The 21471-nt window shown below is 49.3% G+C and overlaps 1 protein-coding gene across 1 annotated transcript; it reads left to right on the top strand.

The window, feature by feature from the left end:
• Nucleotides 1-367: 367 nt before the first annotated feature.
• Nucleotides 368-13674, top strand: S1PR3 (sphingosine-1-phosphate receptor 3). The gene is made up of 2 exons (XM_080933538.1): nucleotides 368-530; nucleotides 10365-13674. Exon 2 carries the CDS (start codon nucleotides 10511-10513, stop codon nucleotides 11645-11647), a length of 1137 nt encoding a protein of 378 aa, XP_080789664.1. The 5' UTR covers nucleotides 368-530; nucleotides 10365-10510; the 3' UTR covers nucleotides 11648-13674.
• Nucleotides 13675-21471: the final 7797 nt, after the last annotated feature.

The following is a 21471-nucleotide window of genomic DNA, read 5'->3' as shown; positions in this document are numbered from 1 at the left end:
CCTGGAGCACTTAGAACTAGCCGGACAGACGCAGGACCCTGGGGTCAGGGTCCAGGTTTGTGGGGGAGGGGGCGGTGATCGGTGGAGGAATAGGGGCGGAGGGAATCCAGAGGGTTGAAGAGCCCAGCCAGGGTCAGTGGGTCCGGACAGAGCAGAAGCAGCGGACTAGCAGAGAGACTGGGCGGGGACATGGCCCGAGGCTGGGACGTGGCTGGGGAACCGGGATGTAGCTGGGGACCAGCGGGCTGGAAGCTCTGAAGCTTGGGTTAGGGGCGGCAGGAGGCGGGGTGACTCTGGGCCCCGCCCCGGAGGGCCGTGGCAAAAGTTTGCCTTCGGATCTTCTGGGGCAGAGTCTGGGTGAGCAAGTTCAGGGACAGATGACAAGGTCCCGGCGCTGAGAAAGGTGGCTGGACAAGCCTACCCAGAGAGAAACCCGAGGCCACGAGAGACCTCCGAAGGAGCCCCTAGATTGGAGTCTTAGCTGAGACACGACAGCATGCAACCAGCCCAGATGCGCCTTGCAGAACGAGGTGAGCGGCGGGACCGGATGATGGGGGTTACGAAAACCAGAGTCGCCGGTTGAGCGGCTAGGGGTCCTCCCGAACCACTCTTTGGATTAAAAACTTAACCAAGTTCGGACACCACAGTGACTTGACCTAGCGAGTGTCTCGCTTTGGCCACCCCCTCCTGTTCTCCGGGCCATTCATAACCCTGAAAGCAGGACATAGCCCTGTGTTGGAGCCATTGAAGAGGTATAGGGTTCTTTTAAGTAACAGCCGGGGCTTTAAAAATGAGTTTGTAAACCCTGAGCGCAGTGCGCAGACTCTCCAAGGGAAAGATCCTTGCTTTTATTTGGCTAATTAAGAAGTTAGACATCCTCATGAGAAGAAACCCTGGGCTTTGGGAATGGCTGTGATTTTTTTCCCTCTGGGAGAAGGCAAATCATTCTTTTTAAGTTTTATTAGCTACAAAATTCCAGTGTTCTTAGCACTTCTCAAACTAGGCAATTAGGAGTGTCAGGCCTCGAGCTAGAAGACAAGGTGCCGGCAAAGCGATAATGAGGCTCCCAGGGAAAATTGGTATGTCATATGTTCTTAACTGAGACAAGAAGGAAGGGTGGCCATTACCATGTGCCTATACATGGTCTTTGTGTCCCTGTCTCTCTGGACTTGAACAATCCTGATGCCATGTTCCTTAGATTTAATGTAAGAGGGGTTTCTTGTCAGCTGTTTATAAAGGGAATTCTTTGCTCTGAACGTCAGGGTAAGGTGTGTGTGACATCCAGAGGGGACGGTCTCTTCTCCCCTGTAAGAACCGGTCTCCTCCAAGCCTCCAGAGTCGCTTGTTCTAAAGTCTACAGTCACAAGTCTCTGGCATTGCATGTCACCGCCTACGAAAATGTATCTATTCAAAGTTCCATCCTTCATAGATGAAAACCAGGCAGACAGGGTCAGGAGGGCATGATTCTAGAAAGCAGAGCAAAGGGTCACTACATATGGTAGGCAAATGCCTGGTACGTTGTGCCTGTGGTCACGGTTGTTTAGTTGAGGTGGTGTGCACCCTCTCTCTCTCTCTCTCTCTCTCTCTCTCTCCCCCTCCCTCCCTCTCCCCCTCTCTCTCCTTCTCTCTCTCACTCCCTCCAGGTAGCTGTGGAGGAATCTTGCTCTGTAAGCATCTTAAGGGCTGCAGAGCTCAGTGCCGGGGCGAGTATTGTGTTACCGTAGAACCCCACCTTGGATCTGCAGACTGGCCGATGCTCACATCTGGTCAGTGTCAGTCCGCTCACATACAATACATCGGAGGGTCTACCCGCAAAGCCTGCCCTTAGAAAGCCCCAACCTCCATTTGGGGAGAATGACATCATAACCACTTAGCATCTTCCCAATGCCATTTGCTCTTCACACACACACACACACACACACACACACACACACACACACATACACACACACACACACACACACACAAACACACACACACACACACCATACCGAGACCCTCTTGGTCCTCTACCATATTTGGATGTAGGACCTCCCATTTCCTGTGAAGCTTTATGTACTGGCCTGATGTCCTGCTTCCCATGAATCAGGGACTGGTCCATTTTCTGGAAAGCATGAAACTTTGTTACACAGATTCCTTCCTCTGTGCCTACAGCTTATGGGTGGTTTTTTTGTTTGTTTGTTTTTTGGTTTTTGGTTTTTGGTTTTTTTTTGTTCCAAGAATAATAAACATTTGACAGTGTCAGGGTTCCCTTGCAGTAGCTGAACCCCTCCTTTTCCATCAAAGTCTGAAGGCCACTCTTGAGCAAGCTGTTTGTGTTAGCTGGGATTTGGTGTTGGGTTTCCTTGAATCTTGTCCGCGTGTCTACCCTCGAGATGCTACGTTTACCAGTTTTGGATTTATGCTATAGGACTCTAAGAGGTTTCTTTCCCACAAGTGCTTGGAGGAGGTGCTCAGCAGGCTGACTGTGATCCTTGGATTTTAATATCCTTCTCCTCCCTTGTCTGTAGAGTTATCTGAACATTCCACCCAAGCTCCTGGACGGTGTTGAAATGCCACTAAGTACAAGCAATTAGGTTGTAAAGACACCAAGAGGCTCTTAGCACTTCCTAGTTAAAGGACATATGACAAGTGATCATCTCATAAAAACCTTATCCCTGAAGGGATGGGCTGGGACAGATGCCTCTTATCCAGCCTAACCAGGCTCTGCCATTAAGAATCTCAGGTTTCCGTGTCCATGCAAAAGTCACATGCTATGGTAGAGACTAGATGTGGTATAATGTAACCGATGTGGACTTCCTGGGTAGGACACCTTATGTTTGCACATATATTTAACTTCCCAATGGAAGCGATTTCTGTATATCTACATTCATTTTCTGGAAAGCTTGGCAGTAAGTTGGTCCCCTGTCCTTGCCAGGAAAAAGCACTGTAGGGTGAATTTGAAAACCCTGACTAGCAGGCAAAGGAGAAAACAAATATAAAACAAATTTAGGTCTTGCATCCATGATCTGATGCCTTTCCACAGACAAGTTAAACGCACGAGATGTCCACAGGGCACCCAATGTTCTTGGGACATGACCTCCATATCTGGGGTTTCTTGGACCACATCCGGATTTATGTCTCATCTTGTTTGCTGACGAGAAGGACACGTGCGGCAGACAGCAGGACGTGGAAAGCCCCACTAGACAGAGGCACTTGTGTCCCTGCGTGAAGGAAGAAAAGGAGAAACGGGGAGCCTTCCCTGGCTTTCATTTGTAACCTTTATCTCACCGATGACCCTAGCTCAGTATGCCCAGTGCAGGAGGCTATGTGAGTGAAGCCTTCCGTCTGTCCTGAACTATCTCTGGAGGCAGAGTGCGGTCCAGGCAGGAAACCAGACTGAGTGGACTCAGGAGCTAAGGAACTCTCCAGGAGTGGGAGCCACGAGCTGGCCCTCTGGTTATGTCATTTTTTGATTCTCTCAAATGAAAAAGAAAACAAGACCAAGAAACTCCAGCTTTCCAAGAAATGTAGCTCGCTGTCAAATACTGGATGCTTTAATTTGGTTTGGAGGATGAGGTCATTTATGTCTCGGGAAGGATGTGCCTTTGCAAAAAAAAAAAAAAAAAAAAAAAAACCCGGAGTCCTCCCTCTGACCAAGAGAGATGTCTTTTTCTCTGAGAATTTTGAGAAAGGGGAAAGGAGAAGGAGAAAGGAGAATAAAGAAGAAGAGGGGGAGAGGGGGAAGGGGAGGGAGAAAGAGGGGGGCACACTAGACAGCAGAGATATTTCCCCTCCTTTCCCTTCTTTTTATAGTTTGTTTATTCTTTAAACGAACATATGGAGAAAGTGAGTTGTTGGTGTAGAAGGCACATCTGGAATCTATCGGACCTCTCTCCCAGGCTCGCTTTCCCCAAGGGAAGCTGCTTTTGGATCGGGAGAGGGCAGGCATGCCTAATATTGGCAGGGTCTCTTGTAGAGTCACCCACCACTGAGCCATCTAGTCAAGACGTCTTCTTCCTTCTTGGCAAAAAGAAAATGTGTTTGGTGTCAGAATGCTACAGGGAAAGCTGTGCAAACCCAGTGTTGTGAGGCCAAAGTGGGAAGGCTCAGGTGATGGGGGTTGGGGGTGTGAGGGGATGGTGAGGGCAACCCAGATGTGGACAGTGGCTCCCATTAAACACAGAATGACTGAGGACTCCAGTTCAATCCCCATCAAATCAGAGGGGGCCAGAAGAGGGGAGGAGGAGTCTGCTGGGATGTGAAGTGCTTGCTAATCAAACCTTGGGCGTACTGATGGAACACAGGCAAGCGGCTGCCTACAGACCTGCGCTGAGGAGACCAGTGCTGCTGAGGGAGCCCTCGACCCTAGAGCTCAATGGGACTTATCTGTCTCCAGAATATGCCTCAGATTTTGGAAGACGCACAAACTAGTCTCTGTGTGACCACAATCTCAACATTACACTTCTTTAAAAAAATATCCTCTGTGTGTGTGTGTGTGTGTGTGTGTGTGTGTGTGTGAATTCAGATGCTTACATATGCCAGCATGTATACAGAGGTTGGAGAACAACCTCAGGTATCAGTCCTTACCTCCCATTTTGTTTGAGACAGGGTCTCCTTTGTTTTAAACTGCGTTGTACACCAGGCTAGCTGGCCCATCTGCTGCCAATCTGGGCATCCTTCTGCCTCTGCCTCTGCCTCCCATGTTCTGTGGGAAAGCTGGAATTACAGAAATGCATGAGTATGCCTGGCTTTACCTGCCACCTGGGGACTCAAACCCAGGCTCTCAGCCTCTACAAAGGGAGCTTTACTCTCCGAGCCATCTCTCCCACCCAAGAGCTCCCTTGTGCTCCAAAGGAAATGGACCAGCAGTCCAACTGACAATGTCGTTGTCATCGCCTGACTTTATCCTTTCTCCAACACCCAATGCAAAACTGCCTACCGCATCTCCCTTGCCTTCAGTGGGGGTACCTTGGCCCTCCCCCACACACAAATGCCTATTTTCCAGGCCTAACTGGACAGCTAGTATCAGAGAGACCAGCCCTTCTGGGTCACGGTTACAGCCCACCCTTTACACCAACATGCCCCTTAGAGAGCAAGGGAAGCCTGCAAAGATGCAGGCAACCACTCACCAAAGAACGCATAAGAAACAACCCTTAGCCAACGAGAGAGAGATACTGTCCTTGTTGGCAAACCAGACCCACAGAGGTGCAGAAATGGATGAAGAGCAACCAAGGTTTGGCTGCATCCACAAGTGTGGTTATGTGCCAGATGCAGGGTGTCCCATGGTTCATTTGAATACCGGAAGAAACAGGATAAAGTCACTTGGGGTGAGAAACCGAGACAGTGTTCAGGTTGGGTTACAGAAGTGAGCAGCAGAGACCCCTGGTGGCCTGTTGCTTATCTGAGTGCTGGTCCCAAGAATGTTTGATTGTGCAGTGAATCAGGCTGGCTTCCTGTCGCCAGCTTCATTTGGCAGTACTGAAACACCACACCTAGCCCCTAGCAGAGCTCACAGAAACCTGCTTCTGACCACGCTGAGATATCTAGATATATCCAAAATCAATCTGGCGTTTGGCCCAGGACTTAGCTCTCAGGATGTAACCAGCTTTATAATCTTGATAAACCAGAGAAAATATGTGTTTAGGTCCCAAAGAGCCAGAGAGAGCTTCGGGATGCAGATGTAGAGAACCAGAGTGGTAACAGAAGGTGCTCTATACATCTGTTGCTTGAGAGATGCCTTTTAATTAAGGGAACCATGGCTTTGGCAGCACAGCTTGCAGGACCTTGGCCTCCACGAGTCCCGGCACGTCCGCTCCCGTTTTCATTGTGGTTGTTTAATTGCTGGTGTCTGCTTTGCTCTTCACCTGTTTCTCTTTCACTATGCTCAATCTTCTATGCAGGAAGAAAATATAAAAAAAGATCGGCTCCCGCAGAGAGCCCTGCCTTTCTTCACCTTCTGTTCCCCCTGGAGCAGTGGTCCTCAACCTTCCTAATGCTGTGACCACTTAACACAGTTCCTCCTGTTTTGGTGATGCGCCCCCACCCCCAAGTTATTTTCCTTGCTACTTTGTAAGTCATTCTGCTACTGTTAGGAATCATAATATACATGTTTGCCTAAAGGTCACAACCCACAGGCTGAGATCAGATCTGCCTGACTTAGAGGGACTTTCATCCCTTCTGCTCATGCTGGAGGCAAACGTCCAAACTTTCCAGGGAGGGATGGGGTGTGTCAAGTGCTGTGGGAGGCTGGGAAAGTGAGACACTGGAAACAATCTGAGTTAGTATGTGCACAGCACAAGGGATGGGGAGATGGCTCAGTCTGGGAAGCGCTCGCCTCTCAAGCAGGAGGACCTGAGTTCAATTCTAAGAGCTCATGTGAAAAAGTGGGATGTGGTGGTACATGTTTGTAATCCCAGCACTAGGGAGGCAGAGACAGGATTTCTGAGGCCTCCCCAGATTACCTCAGCCATGCCTTCCCCACCGAGGTAGACTGCACCCTTGAACGGGGAGCCAGATAACCCCCCCCCTTTTCCTACGTTGCTTTTGTCAGGTTTGTTATTTCATCTGGAGAACTGAGGCTGCTTAAAATGATAGACGTTGCCTCAAAACAAACAACAAACACAACCACAACAAACAACAAACCCATGGGAGGCAGCATCTAAGGAGCAACACCTTGAAACCGACTCATGGTTTCCACACAGGCACATGTGCACACAAAGGCTATTTATTCCAAGTTCACTCCTCTTCCCTAGAACAAGAAACCTGGAGGGAAAACTTAATTTTCACCACCATTGTGAGGTGGGTCTTTGGACAGTGTCCGCCTGTTCTCAGGACAGAAACCCCCGACGGCAGAGCAGGCTGCCCAGTGCTCTCTGAAAACAAACCTGGGTATCCACACAGCAGGGACAGAGCATAGTGTGGGGCGGTTCCTCCATCTGTAGGAACTGGCAGACCCACTCTGTAAAACCCACTCCTAGCCAGCTGCTGTTTCAGAGGACAGCACCCTAGGATGTGAGGAAGGACACAGACCATCGAGATGGCTTTCCCTGCCTTTGGTGTCTAATCTTGACTATCAGTTTAAGGACGTGTAGAATCAGCATGGAAACCAATCCAGGCACAATCTATATTCTAGGTCAGATTAACTGAAGTGTGTGCGCAGGACCATCTCATAGGGTGGGGCCCTGGACTGAATAAAAACCCAACACCACCAGCTGACCACCAGCCTTGCCTTCATCTCTCTCTCTCTGCCTCCCGACTGTGGGAGTAGTGTGACCAGCCTCCTCCAGCTCCCGCGGCCATGCCTTGAACAGGGAGCCAGATAAGCCTCTCTTTTCCTGCGTTGTTTTTGTCCAGTATGTTATTGCATCTGGAAAACCGTGGCTGCTTACAATTCCTAGTCTCGAAATAAGAATGTCCGTGATATTTTCTTTAAAGTGAGGACAGCCTTGAAGAAAGGTCATGGGGCTGGCCTGACCCTAGACGGTGCCACAGGATGAGTGGAATGTGACTTGGGGTTTGACAGACAGATGAGAGTTAAACTAAAATTGGGAGGCACGGGCTGGGAGTATACATAACTCAGTAGAGTGTCTGCTTAGCAGCCAAGAAGCTTTGGGTTGAGTCCCCTGCACTGCATGAAACATCATGGTGGTTTGAGCTTGTAATCTCGGCATTTTAGGAAGCAGAGGCAGGAGGGTCAGAAGTTCAAGATCATCATAGCAACTCCCAGGTCAGGCTAGGTCACATGATATCCTCTGATGATGATGATGATAATAATAATAATAAATAATAATAATAGTAATAATAGAAGGAGGAGAAGAAGAAGAAGAGGAAGAAGAAGGGTGGGTAAGGATAGAGACTTGCAGAATTGTCCGGCCTGCCTCAGGGAGAACTTTTAGAAGTCCAGGGAGCGTAGCTGGGTGTAGGAAGGGGCTCAGTGGATGGCATGTGCGCTCTCTCTGTATCACCAGCATCTCATCCTCAGAGACACTCTCTAAAGTTACAAGAAGGTGGAGCAAAGGTCCCACCAGCCAGCGGCACTCAGGCTAACCTTGACTCAAGCCCTCAGGATCGCAGGCAGCTCACATAGTTGGACTAGGCTGAGGGCAGTTCCAGGTAGATTGTAGACATCAACTCAAGACAGTGCCTGGGAATTCCAGAATAGCAGATGCCTCAAGGGCCAGGAACTAGGCGATTCCTCTGCTGAGAAGCCACAGGCCTCCTCTTTCCAATGTTACCAATGCTAAGGCCTCCCTGGTGATGGGGAAAGAAAAGGCTTACACAAAACCCACTGCTCCTAGAAGGTCTCAGGGGTGCAGAGGCTGCCAGGAGTCACTTTCCCTTCTCAGCCCCACAGTACCATCTACAGAGGAACCCCTGGTATCCTTCAGGGATTAAAGTCCCCGTTGGAAGAAACTCCTGTTGGTGGGTGAGGCCCCACTGTGGTGGTCCATGTGTCTAGGAACCAAATTTAGGCCTGACGTTTAAATACTTCAAGTAAATACCCGGTGGGTAGTCAAAGTGGGCTATTTTCAATTCACCTCACTTGGGCCTCATTAGACATTTAAGACTCTAGTAACTTTAGTTTAAAATAAGTGATCGTAGAGAGGGAGTTGGAAGGAACCGAAAGAGATTAGACCCAGTTGGACAGAGGACTCAGTTCTAGAGTTCCGCAGCGACTTGCAGATGTTTAAGGAGGCGAGAGTGCCGATGGCTGTGCCGGGACTGTCACCTGTCACCATATCACACCCACAAAGATGTACAACTACAATAAAAATAAATGGTAAGCCCGATGTACATCAAGTTCCACCTTCACACCTGCTCAGGAGAGCACCAGAGTCACGGAGGTGGGTGGAGAGGAGACGGGAGCCAGGTTGACACACCCACGGGCCGGTGGGGGGCCTGAGGAGACAGCTCAGTTGGTGAAGTGCTTGCCATGCAAGCATGAATGAAAACTTGAGTTCAGGACCCCAGCACCCAGGTAGAAAGCTAGGTTTGCTGCTGTGCATCAGTATCCTAGTGTTGTGGGCAGGTAGTCAGGGGGTTCCCCGGACCTCAGTGGCCTGCCAGTGTGGCTGCATGGGTGTGCTTCAGGTTTAGTCACACACATGGGAACACGTGGGCATGCATTCACATCACAGAAGCACATGCTTATTCTCTCTCCTATGCACACACACATGCATGCACACATTACACAGACACATGCATGCACACATACACAGACACATGCATGCACACATACACACAGACACATTTATGCACACATACACAGACACATGTGTGCACACATACACACAGACACATTCATGCACACATACAGACACCTGCATGCACACATACACACAGACACATTTATGCACACATGCACACAGACACATGCATGCACACATACAGACACCTGCATGCATACATACACACAGACACATTTATTCACACACACACACATTCATGCACACATACATACACACACACTTATTTTTTCAGGGTCTGGTGTTTGCACCCAAGGCCTTCACAGCAATCCCAAGTATTGCCTTTCTTCTGTGCCCAGGCATTGGAAATATGCTAATTCATATTCCTGGCCCTGACTTCTGCCTTTCAAGCCACACTCAAAGTTCATGTCATTACGTCCCCGCTACCCCCATCTCCTTTCTTCCTTGAACCTCAGTGGCCACTGCTTCCAGGACAGTTTGCATTCCTTCCTCCCCGGGCTCTGCTCAGTGCAGTGGCCGCAGGGTTCTTGGTCAGACTCAGGCTGCTCTTCCTGCCCTCTCCCTGTGGTCAGGCTGTAGGGCTCTCTGCCATGTGGGCCAAAGGCCGATCCAGACCCCAAGGGAATCAGCTCAAGATGGGGTGCTTCTCACAGTGCTGTTTCCGACCTCATCAAGGAGGATCCAGAAGTCCATCAGACACCAGACACCGGTTTCCCTACTGCATCCTGGTTTTCTCCACCCCTCTTTTCCTCCCTTTCACCTTCCAGTCCCTTCTTTTCTCTCCCTCCTTCCTTCCTCTTCTTTCTTCCTTCTAACCCTCCCTCTCTCCCTTTTCCTCATCCCGAGAGAAATCCGATTCCCTCCACAGCTAGTGCTTTACCAGCTGCCACGTGGTGGGTGAGAAGTAACGCAGTATTTCCTGGTGCCTGGAGATTTCCACGTGGAAGCTTGCTCCTTTCTGCCGTGGTTACACGATTCACAAACTCAGACTCTGAGGTTTCTTCTCTGGCAGCTCCAGGCCCCTAACAGCTTTCCCTTGGTCTCTTAGAGACTTGGCCTCTGTTCCGAGCACTCCTTACACACCAGCCCTCCAGATGCGTTAGCATTTTCCACACTTAGGGTTGCTGAATGGTGATCACTTGACCCAAAGCTCATTGTACTTTCATCTTTTTACAGAACCCATTTTCAACAGTCTCCCTGCAGTCAGGCTTGCTGCACGCCTTCAGGAACCCACCACCGCGGTCCCAATTGTTTCTTGAAATGGACGTTCCTGGCGCGCCCTCTCGTGGACTGTTGAGGTAACCATCTGTCTATAGGAAGTCATGGCAACCACGCATGCGCAGGGCCATCCGCCAGTCTTGGGGAATGATACTCTCCGGGAACATTATGATTACGTGGGGAAGCTGGCAGGCAGGCTGCGGGACCCTCCTGAGGGTGGCACCCTCATTACCACCATCCTCTTTTTAGTCACCTGTAGCTTCATCGTCTTGGAGAACCTGATGGTTTTGATTGCCATCTGGAAAAACAATAAATTTCACAACCGCATGTACTTTTTCATCGGCAACTTGGCTCTCTGCGACCTGCTGGCCGGCATAGCCTACAAGGTCAACATTCTGATGTCCGGCAAGAAGACGTTCAGCCTGTCGCCAACAGTGTGGTTCCTCAGGGAGGGCAGTATGTTCGTAGCTTTGGGCGCGTCCACCTGCAGTCTCTTGGCCATTGCTATTGAGCGCCACCTGACCATGATCAAAATGAGGCCATATGATGCCAACAAGAAGCACCGCGTGTTCCTTCTGATTGGGATGTGCTGGCTAATTGCCTTCTCGCTGGGTGCCCTGCCCATCCTGGGCTGGAACTGCCTGGAGAACTTTCCCGACTGCTCTACCATCTTGCCCCTCTACTCCAAGAAATACATCGCTTTCCTCATCAGCATCTTCACAGCCATTCTGGTGACCATCGTCATCTTGTATGCGCGCATCTACTTCCTGGTCAAGTCCAGCAGCCGCAGGGTGGCCAACCACAACTCGGAGAGATCCATGGCCCTTCTGCGGACCGTAGTGATAGTGGTGAGCGTGTTCATTGCCTGCTGGTCCCCCCTTTTCATCCTCTTCCTGATCGATGTGGCCTGCAGGGCGAAGGAGTGCTCTATCCTCTTCAAGAGTCAGTGGTTCATCATGCTGGCCGTCCTCAACTCGGCCATGAACCCTGTTATCTACACACTGGCCAGCAAAGAGATGCGGCGTGCCTTCTTCCGGTTGGTGTGTGGCTGTCTGGTCAAGGGCAAAGGGACCCAGGCCTCACCCATGCAGCCTGCTCTCGACCCAAGCAGAAGTAAATCAAGCTCCAGTAACAACAGCAGCCACTCTCCCAAGGTCAAGGAAGACCTGCCCCACGAGGCTACCTCTTCCTGCATCACTGACAAAAACAGGTCGCTTCAGAATGGGGTCCTCTGCAAGTGACTGTCTCCACAAGGCAAGCTCTGCCGACACACCTATTTATTATATGCATTACTTCCATGTGGGGCCTTAACGATCTTAACTTTAGAGGTCTGCTTGATGTGGCCAGACTGTGTGTCATCTCCTGAGGAGGAGACCCACGGAGCCACCAACACATTTCAGCCTGGACATGGGTGTGACATATCTGTTGTAGGCTCCATCCTTCTGAATGTACCAAGCTGCTGACATTGTCCACTGCCCATGGATGCCGATTTTCCTGGTCCAGGGAGGGCAGGTAGTCATGTGCTATGCACATGCGCTTTGGGATGATGTCTTCCTTTTTTCACACTACATTTATTTTTTCATAGACTGGGTGCTTGTGTATGTGTTTGTTTACTACCGTGTTGTAGAGAATGTGTATGCCAGGTTTCCCCAGGTGGAGCCCATTACAAAGTGTCAGTCCTCCACACATCCTGTGACAGCTGGTCCGAACCTGCTGGCACTGGTGTACCAGGTTCAGCATGTGGTAAGCTGATATGGCCTTACACCGGTGTCCTAGCTCCTAGCTGTAAAAAGTTAACGTATTCTGTATTCTCAAAAACCTCACTCAAGAGCAACCTAGGCATGTGGATCTTACCCTTACATGTGTCCTTCCCTCTTGGGTCCCTTGCATAAGCTTAAGTATATCTGAAAGCCAAATTATGGGATCACTGAGGCATTTCTGCAAACTCACCGAAAAGCCATCTGGGATCTTTCCGGATGCTGGGACCATTAAAGGGAAAGCTTGTAAGGAGAGGCAAGGTGCTCTCCACCATGGGTCACCTTTCCAGGGGACTGCAGTCGGTCTGCTGCGTGTAGTCTGTTGCCAGCAGTGACATTCACAAGCCAGCCCTTCAACTGTGTGGTACTGAGTTCAATTCTATAGAGAGAAGCTTGTGGCCGATCATCTCCTTTGCTGTCACTTTTGGCTGGCAAGGAGCTGGAGCTGTCAGCAAAGCTTCTCAGCTCCCTCAGTTGTGGACACTGACCAGGACCATTCAGTGAGAGGAACCCACCAGGCTAGGAGGTATGATGTGCACTCTTTAGAGAGAACTGTTTTCATTCCCATCTGATGGACACTTCGCCGCTTGGACCTGCGTTTCTTTGTCCATCTTGTAAGGAGAATATTCAGATGACACATCTGAACATCCCCTCCCTAAGGACTCTGCCCAGGGGACACACAGATGAAGGGTATGTTGGAGAGAGTGACCAGCACCCATGCTCCCAGAACAGCCTTTGGAAGGACCCTCACTTGGGGAAACCTGGTGACAGAGCTTCCCATAAGTGGATTAGCATCAGAGACCTTACGAACCCCAGAAGAACGACCCTTACACACCCATGGACCTTTTCAAAGCTGATGTTTCTCTTGATGTCTACCCGATGGCACTTGCTCTTGCTTAGGGACATTCTTCCTGGGTCCTAGGTAACCATGCACTGACTAACTAAAGACGTCCCCTTGTGGATACAGGTCATTGTCGAGAAAGTCTGCTGGACCGTTGGCCTGTCTCTTCTCTATGTCATGGAGAAAATAACTTATTCCCTCGCCACGGTGCTGACAAAACCCAAGGCATTTCTGAGAAAGTAAAGCATGGAAGTTCTGGGCTAAGGAAAAATGAATAACAGGCCAGTGCGTAGGGGAGTAGAGGTGGAAAATGAAGGGGGCTTGTGGGCATGCGCTTTCATAATTGGAATGCTTTGGGGCCGTGGGTCTGGGTCACTAATATGAATTAACACATTGTGCATGACCCTGACTTCTCCATATCCACCATTCCCAGCGAGGAGGTGGCATTTGTAGGTTGACAGACTGTTGAGCAGTTGAACTTAAAAACACACTAAAACCTAATTTCGCTCACTTGATGTTTGCCAAGAGCATCGAGCAGTCGTGACACCAGTGTGCACCCCGTTCCCTAGCTGGCCACCGAGACAGCGCTGAGACATTGAGTGCACCCAAACCCTCACCCCGAAGGTTGGAAACAAGCGACAACTGAGACCCTGGGGCCCGCCCCAGGTAGTGAGCGACCTTTACAACTTGCAGTTTATGTTTGTTAATAATAAATAAAACCAAAAGCCTTTCTATAAGCCCATTCTGGAGGTCTGTGTGGTGTGTTCTGTTGTTTCACAATAGACACTTGGGGGGTGTAGTGGGGTAGGGGGGGGTGTAGTGGAGTAGTCTCACTTCTCTCCTAGTACCTGGTCTCACAGCGTATCAGGAATAAACCACATTTAGAAACCCAATTGTTAAGTCGCTTTTGTCCCCCAGGTCCATCTTTGTAGATGATGTTAGATTGAAGCTTTAGCATAGTGCTACTGATACAGGTCTGGGTAGGTGCTGTTTTACTGGTGGTGAGTGCATGTGTGCCTGCGTTTGTGTGTGTGTGTGTGTGTGTGTGTGTGTGTGTGTGTGTGTGTGTGTGTGTGCCTGTGTGTGTGCACATGTCCACTATTGTGCATGCAGTAGAGGCCAGAGGTTGATGTTGGATGTCTCTATTGCTCTCCATCTGTTTTCTGAGACAGCCTTTCTCACTAACCGGAAGCTGTCTGCTTTGGGTAGATTGACTGGCCAGCAAGCCCCCAGGATAGGTGTTCTTCCTGCCGGGATTACAGACACAAACTGCCAGGTACGGCATCTACACAAGGCAGAGCATCCCCAGGGAGACATTTCCCAGTGGAGCCTATGATTTGAAGAACGGTAACAGCCCCTTTGTAGAGAAGAAATTATAAAATCAAAAATCCAACCAGAGACTGGGCTTCCTTTGCTACAGATGAGCAAGCGAGTGAGCGGCCAGGGGAACTGGCTCCCTGCTTTCCAGGCGGTAAGTTTTAGCCACTAACCTGCATCCCACGCACAGAGGATCCGTATTTGCTGTGGTGCTTTGTTATACCCAGTATCGAAAAGCCCCCAGTTCCACCTTCCCACTGTCAAAGTTGCCATGAATCTTCCAAGTGTTTCTGACAAGTTACCTTTGTTTCCCTCCCACACCCCCTGAGGAAAAACACACCTATTTTCTAGAGAAAGCCTTTAATCTGTCTTCCTGTCTTCTGCAAAGCATTACAAGATCCAGGGCTGGTGAGTGGCTCAGAAGATAGTATTGCCCACCAAACTTGACCGGAGTTCCATCAGCAGGACCCACACGATAGAGGGAGGAACGCCCCCTCACACACAAGTTTTCCTGTGACTTCTACAAATATATTATGGCACCCTGCCCCCATACACAGACGTGAGCTCCATCACACAAACAAGAGACACTTTTCACGGTAGCCTTTATTGCCAATAGACTTACACCTATAGTCACTGAAACAATTAACTACTTAAAAATGGTTGCTTCTCTCGGTCTTTGAGCCGTGGTTAGTCAGTCTGTATGCTGGGTAAGAGCCGGTCACAGAAATGCAACAAGGTCTAATTACACTGCTGGTTCCATGCTTTGGAGACTGTGGACAAATGGGGAAAAAAGAACCCTCACCACCCACGTGGTTTTAGTGTCTAAGTCAGAGGGCCAGAGGGGCTGCTCTGAAATCAGACGTGCAGGGGTGACCATCCCCATGGTAAAGGCACACATTCCAGTACCTGATCATGGGAAGAGCAGCACAGTCTAGGGTTAGCCTGTTGCCTGCCATACCTGGGCCATAGGGAGGGGATGTTATATGCTGCCTCCACTTGGGTATCTCAGGCGCTGTGCTGTGCCAGGACCGTGGTGGAAGGCATGAGACTGGAAACGACACCATTTCTCTAAAGGGTCCCTAGAGGTGAGGGAGTCCTAGCTGACTGTTCACCTTCACCTGCTATACCTTAGGGGAATCTCCAAATGTTCGTCAAATCGCACGAGTTCAATCATAGAAAAATATTAGAAAAGTTGGCTTTGCGTTTCTGTTCCTCCCAGGTGACTTGGGGAGTCAATGCCATGCCAGTATCAAAGTAGAAAGGGGTGGTTGGTCACACTCCCAGACAGACCGCTGTGACAGTAACCGTTGGTGTTTCACAAAAGTTAACAGAGACAAAAAAACAAATTTCAAATACTCATATATCAGTATGTATAATTGGCCACCCCCTGGATGCTTTTGAAAAAACTGTTAAATACCTTGTTACACATTACATTTACACTGAGCTGTCCCCTAATCCTGGGGCTTTAAACATGAAAGGTTTCATTCTGAACACAAAAGAAATTCACATAGTTTCACAGTACCCAGAAACAAGTCCTATCCAAAAGTCAGTGGAACAGAGGACATTCAGTTGAAAATTCACAGAGTGTTAAACAAAGAAAAGAAGAAGAGAAAAAAACCTGGTCATCCCCAGACTGGTTAGTCTACTGGTCTCTGCCTTGTGAGCTGTTACTTGACTTCGCTATTGAGTGACTTTGGTTGTGGGAAAGGGAGATCCTCCAGTGTGAAGCTGGACATCCTCTTGAGCTCGGGTTTCAGATTCACCCATAGGCATGGTCCTCTATGTACAGTGAGCACATAAAACTGTTCATTTCCTGTGGTTTCTCTTTCACCCTAAGAGAGGAATCATAAGGTGTCTTTTTTGGGGGTATCAAGGACTGTCTTACCCCAGGGCATCTGAGAGGGCAAGGAGTGGGAATGAAGGCTCTTCAACCTGCCCTCCAGCATCCTGTTGACATCAGCAGTTTCCATGAAGGATGCCAGTGTCAACTTTGCACCCTTTCTTCCCCAAGGGCTCCAGAGCAGCGCTACCTACTGTGCCAAAGTCTTCAGCACCCCAGCTCATTCCTGAGCCAGATCCTTGGTCCATATTGAATGTGGGCACAGCAGCCCTGTAAGGACTCCCAACACTCTCACACTTCCCCACATGTGTTGGGGGCGGGGTTCCAACTAGATTATAAACAGATCCACCTTATGTTTCCTTCGATGTCCCACAAGTCCCTGCAGGGCCTGCTACATAGAATCTAATGTACAAATGTAGCCAGGAAGGCTAGCAAGCCAAGTGAGACTGAGTCAAGAAAAGATGTTAAGTCTGCAGGTGTCTCTTCTGCCTGTCCCCTTTCCTTTCCTCCAGTGCCTGTCTCTTTCTTGTCTTCTGCTGGTTGCTCCACAGCCTTCTGTTTAGTTCTGTTGAGACATGGTCTCATGTAGCCCAGGTTAGCCCTGAGCTAGCCTTTACCACCCAAGTGGTGGGATTACGGAAACGCACCACACACCTGGCTTGCTTTCCCTCTGTCATGACCCGCAGTGAGAACCCCCCTCCTTCCCTTTCTGTGCCAGGGTCTCACAGCCCGTGGCACCCAGAACTCTGCTCCCCAGGTCTGCAGTTGAGAGTCTATCAATCACTAACCTCTTGGTGCCATTTTTGTATACAGTTGTTCATGTCGGAAAGCCCTAGAGGCCCATTTCAGAGGACCCCAGCACAGAGCTGATCTGCATCTGGACATATACATGCTGAGGTGCCCATTCCACCAGAACCAAGAAAGCTTGTGTGTGTGCATAATATACACATGTAGTTCACACTCAAAAGAGCCCTAGTATAAAGTTGCAATATTTTTTTCTAGCTGATATAAAATGTGCCAGTTTTAAAACTGTGCGTTTTGTTGCTTGCAAACTTATAAATATGTATAAACCCCATTATAAATAAATCTTGTCTGGCAGATGGCATTTTATCTGCTAGCCACGGTTGCAAGGAGTTATAAGTAATTATTAATTCCCCATTTTTAAGTTCACAGTATGGGCCTGAGATATATGATGTGAAGTGGTGTGAAATTTTTCTCATAAATGGTGGGGACCAGGGCTGGAGCCCCCCAGGAAGAGTCAAGGAAGGGCTGGAGACTCACCCACCAGTCAATATCAAAGCCAAGACCCTTAGCGCCAGCGCAAGCATTCTATCTTTAGGCTAGGCCTACTGAGTCAAGAGCTCATGGGGCAGAGCCCTGAAATCTGTGTGGACAAGGCAGCCTGGTTCTTTGATGTCTGCCTTCTGCTCTGAGACTGATTATAAATACCAGCTTCTGCCCCAGGATGTCCCAGCTCACAGAGTGTGCACAGGGATGCACAGAGATGGGCAGAAATCCCTGAAGACCGACTTCCATCCATGTCAACTGTGGTGGAGCTCCTCCCTCCCCATCCACTGGCTACCCTAGGGGTCTTCAGTTCTGCTCATGGAGCACAGCAATAATGCACCCTTGGTGGAATCAGGCTTCACAATGCAACCATTCCTTAGCAGTTTCTTCCTTCTTGACTTCTGGGATCATTTCCAAAGTAAACTATAGGCATCCAAATCCCCCCTGGAGCTCCCTTTGGTAGAATATCAGCTAATTCACCAACCATAAATCCTGTCTCTCTCAGACAAGTGGTTTGGTCCTTCCTCTACTTCGAAAAGTGAAGTATAAGGAGAAATGGATTGCCTGTTGCTTTCACGTGGGTGAGCTACGTGTCTGAGCTTCAAAAGACCTAAGTAAGTTATTTCCTAGATCTAACCACTGACTATTGCCATCCAATGTCTTCAGCTGAAATAAAAGGGCCCCTTCAGCTGAAATATCTTGAAAGCACCTGTCCATTATCCCAGACAAGGACAAAATTTCTAGGTTTGTAATATGTTCCAGGAGTGGGGTTTATCTACATTGTCTTTCTTGGGGAAAACAAACAAACAAACAAACAAACAAAAGCAACACTTCAAAATTTCCATAAGAACTAGCATCACACAGGTGTTTCTGGGCACATGGTCTCTTTTGCAACCTTTCTGCTATCCTCCTACTGTAAATCTGGCTGTCACCATCCACAGAAGCTGTTTACAGATGGCATGCCATTTTTGGGCCCAAGGGGGAGAACAGAGATACATGTTGTGAGGGAAGAGCCCCAGGAAGTCACTTCACATATTCATTCACACCACTCTTTGAGGAAAGCCCTGGGGTGTGGCACACAAGCCATGACTTCAGAGAACCTATTATTCAGAAAGAAAAAGATCTCACATTGTTCTGGTTGTACTTCGAATGAGCTTTACTGGAATGGCACTGTCTTGGGGAAGTTGGGTTTCAACTCACTGCAATAAGAGGAGGATGTGATACTGGATCTAACGTGGAATGGAGGTATGCACCCTATAGCCACTCCCATAAGGAAGCCTCCCAGGTGTTTCATGTCACCATGGGGGAAATCTTCCTTTTGAAAGAGGGGCATCTTCAGGACACCAAGATGGACATGGAGCCTGGACACATGGCAACGGTGTACTGGATCCCATGGCCTTTGGGGAATTCATTCTCCCTTGTCCTTCCAACCTAAGTTTCCCCCTCCATTCATGGTTTCTCACGGCCTTCGTGTACAAACTGTGTCTGTTGCTAGGAGAACCTCACAGTTGCCATGCATATACTACTCGGCATCAGCCCGTCTGTCCACCATCTGAGATGGCCTATAACAGAAAGCTGTTCATCAAGGCTGAGTGGGCACCCAGCTCTTGGTCCTTAAAATATAAAAGGGACACCATGGTAACACAAGTGTAGGTCAAAGTCTGTGTTGTTAGCAGGCTGCCCACATTATGGTAGAGGAAGATTCAAGAATCAGAGCCAATGTAGACCACGATGAACAGCCCCATGGGAGATCAACCAGCCCCATGAGCATGCAGAGGTTATGTGAAGCACAGCTGACTCTCCCAGGAGGGCAAGGGATGGAGGGATTTGGCCGGGGTTTCAGAGCCACTGTGCAAAAGCAGACAGGGGCTGTTTTAAGGCTGCTGAACCCCATCACGCACCACTAATAGATGCAGAGTTTTGGGCGGAGTAGTGGGGTGCCCATCAAAAGGAGCACAGGATCCAAGCACACGTCACACCTTCATGCCTGACATAGACTCAGCCACTGTGCTCTGGGAGTCGAAGCCCCTGAATGCACAATAGAGTGATGTTCTGCACAGTATGGAGTTGCTCCTTCAATAGCCTGAAGCCCTGACCTACCCAGGCAAGGGAACCAAGGAAAGAGGAGCTCGGGCTCAGGGAAGAGGGTCTTTGGGGTTTGCCTCCAAACCCTGGCCTCAAAACGCAAGCAGGTCACACCTGGGCACGGAAAATGCTGAGTGGCCGGAATGGCTTTGCTGTCAGCTGACGATGTGACCTGAAGTGAGCCTCAGTTTCCCCTTGTGTAAGTAAGGTTTGAGGGAATTTCCCATCACATACACTGTGTTTGTAGAAAGAAATGATAGACCCCTGTGAACTCTTGACACGTTCAACAGGAACACGGGCCAGAGCATGGCTGTCAAGTACAGCCTCTGCAGACTGCCCTGTGTCTAAAGGACTTCCCTAAAGTGCAAGTCCCGTCCTCTAATCTGGGATAATAACTACATATTTTGGATGAAAGTTGAAAAGGGGAATATGGATTTCTATAAATCCTATTATCCTCAAACTCAGCACTGAGTTCAGAGAAGTCGTTTCTGAGTGTTCTTCTTCTTCTTTTTAAAAACTTCCCTGGAGAGGGGTACAAAGCAGAGCAAAAGCTGAGGTGCTCATGACCCGCAACACTTTACCGATAACTTGAACATAAGCATCTTAGCAGTGTGCAGGTGGGACACTCAAGAATGGGTAATTTCATATTTTTTTTCATATGTACTATACACACACACACACACACACACACACACAGGAGCAGCAAGACCTGTATGTGTGTGCCCAGGGCACAGCCGTTTGGCAGACAAGAGTACAGGGAGACTCTTGGGGTACCTCAAAGCTTATGGATGTGACCAAAAAGCAAAAGCCTGAACTAGGGGCTACCAGCGTATCTGCTCATCCCCAGGGCTTCATCCATGTGGCATCTTTCCCTACACTACTCAGGAAGCAGCAGGACCCTTAGAACTGATGCTAGAAGACGGGCGTGCATCCGGTGGGCACTCAAGGGGTCGAACACCGTCAAGAGCTCTTCTACCGAGCCCGGGATCTTCCCTACCCAGCCTCGCCTATTAGCACCCAACTGACTACAGAGCGGCATAAGCGGGGCTCACACACGCCATCAGAGCCATGCCAAACCCTGTTTAGCCCAATGTTTAGTCCTTAAGCTACCATCCTTTAAAATATGATTTATTTATGTTTATGTGTATGGGCATTTTGCTGCAAGTGTATGTGTGTATTGTGTGCCTACCTGGTTTATGGAGGCCAGAAGAGGGTACATTCCCTGGGATCAGAGAATTGAACTTAAGTCCTCTGGAAAAGCAGTCAGTGCTCTTAACCACTGAGCCATCTCTCTCTCTCTCTCTCTCTCTCTCTCTCTCTCTCTCTCTCTCTCTCTCTCTCTCTCTCTTCTCTCTCTCTCTCTCTCTCTCCCTCTCCCTCTCCCTCTCTCCCTCTCCTTGTCTCTTTATCTCCTCTCTCTTTCTCTCTCCGCCCACCCACCCCAACACAATACACACACAAACACACACACACAGAGACTTAATTCCTCTTTAAAAACAACCAAATTTTCATTGTACAACTCTAAAATGTACAGAGTCCTGTTATACTGGACAGGGGTGCTACTACATGGGGTCTCATGGGGACCAACACCCAGGTTGCAGTCCTATGAGGAGGTACCAACAAATACATCATCTGCTCATGTCTGTGAAGTCACAGGGTGATCAAGCCCACATGCTTTTTAGAAGTCACAGACACACCCAGCTTTGAAACACAGAGTATCACCTACCACGAAACAACAGCTTCTGAGATGGTAGAGAGAAAGGACAGAGGGCCGTGGGCTTGGTCCCTTTGCATGGGGCCACTGACAAAATATGGAGGGGAGACAAGATGGCTCACCACTCCTCACTCCAGCTAGTTCTAAAGTCTGGAGCACAGAGCTGAGCACACACAGACCTGGGAAGAACAGCCAGTGTGTGTGTATGTGTGTCCACGGCTCAG

Source organism: Micromys minutus, assembly GCF_963924665.1.
Source record: "Micromys minutus genome assembly, chromosome: 1".
NCBI lineage: Eukaryota > Metazoa > Chordata > Mammalia > Rodentia > Muridae > Micromys > Micromys minutus.
The sequence above is the reverse complement of the archived record's forward strand: the minus strand, read 5'-3'. Positions and strand labels throughout refer to the sequence as shown.

Excerpts from the sequence above, each read along its gene's own strand:
- S1PR3 (XM_080933538.1), top strand. The coding sequence starts at position 10,511 with ATGGCAACCACGCATGCGCAGGGCCATCCGCCAGTCTTGGGGAATGAT.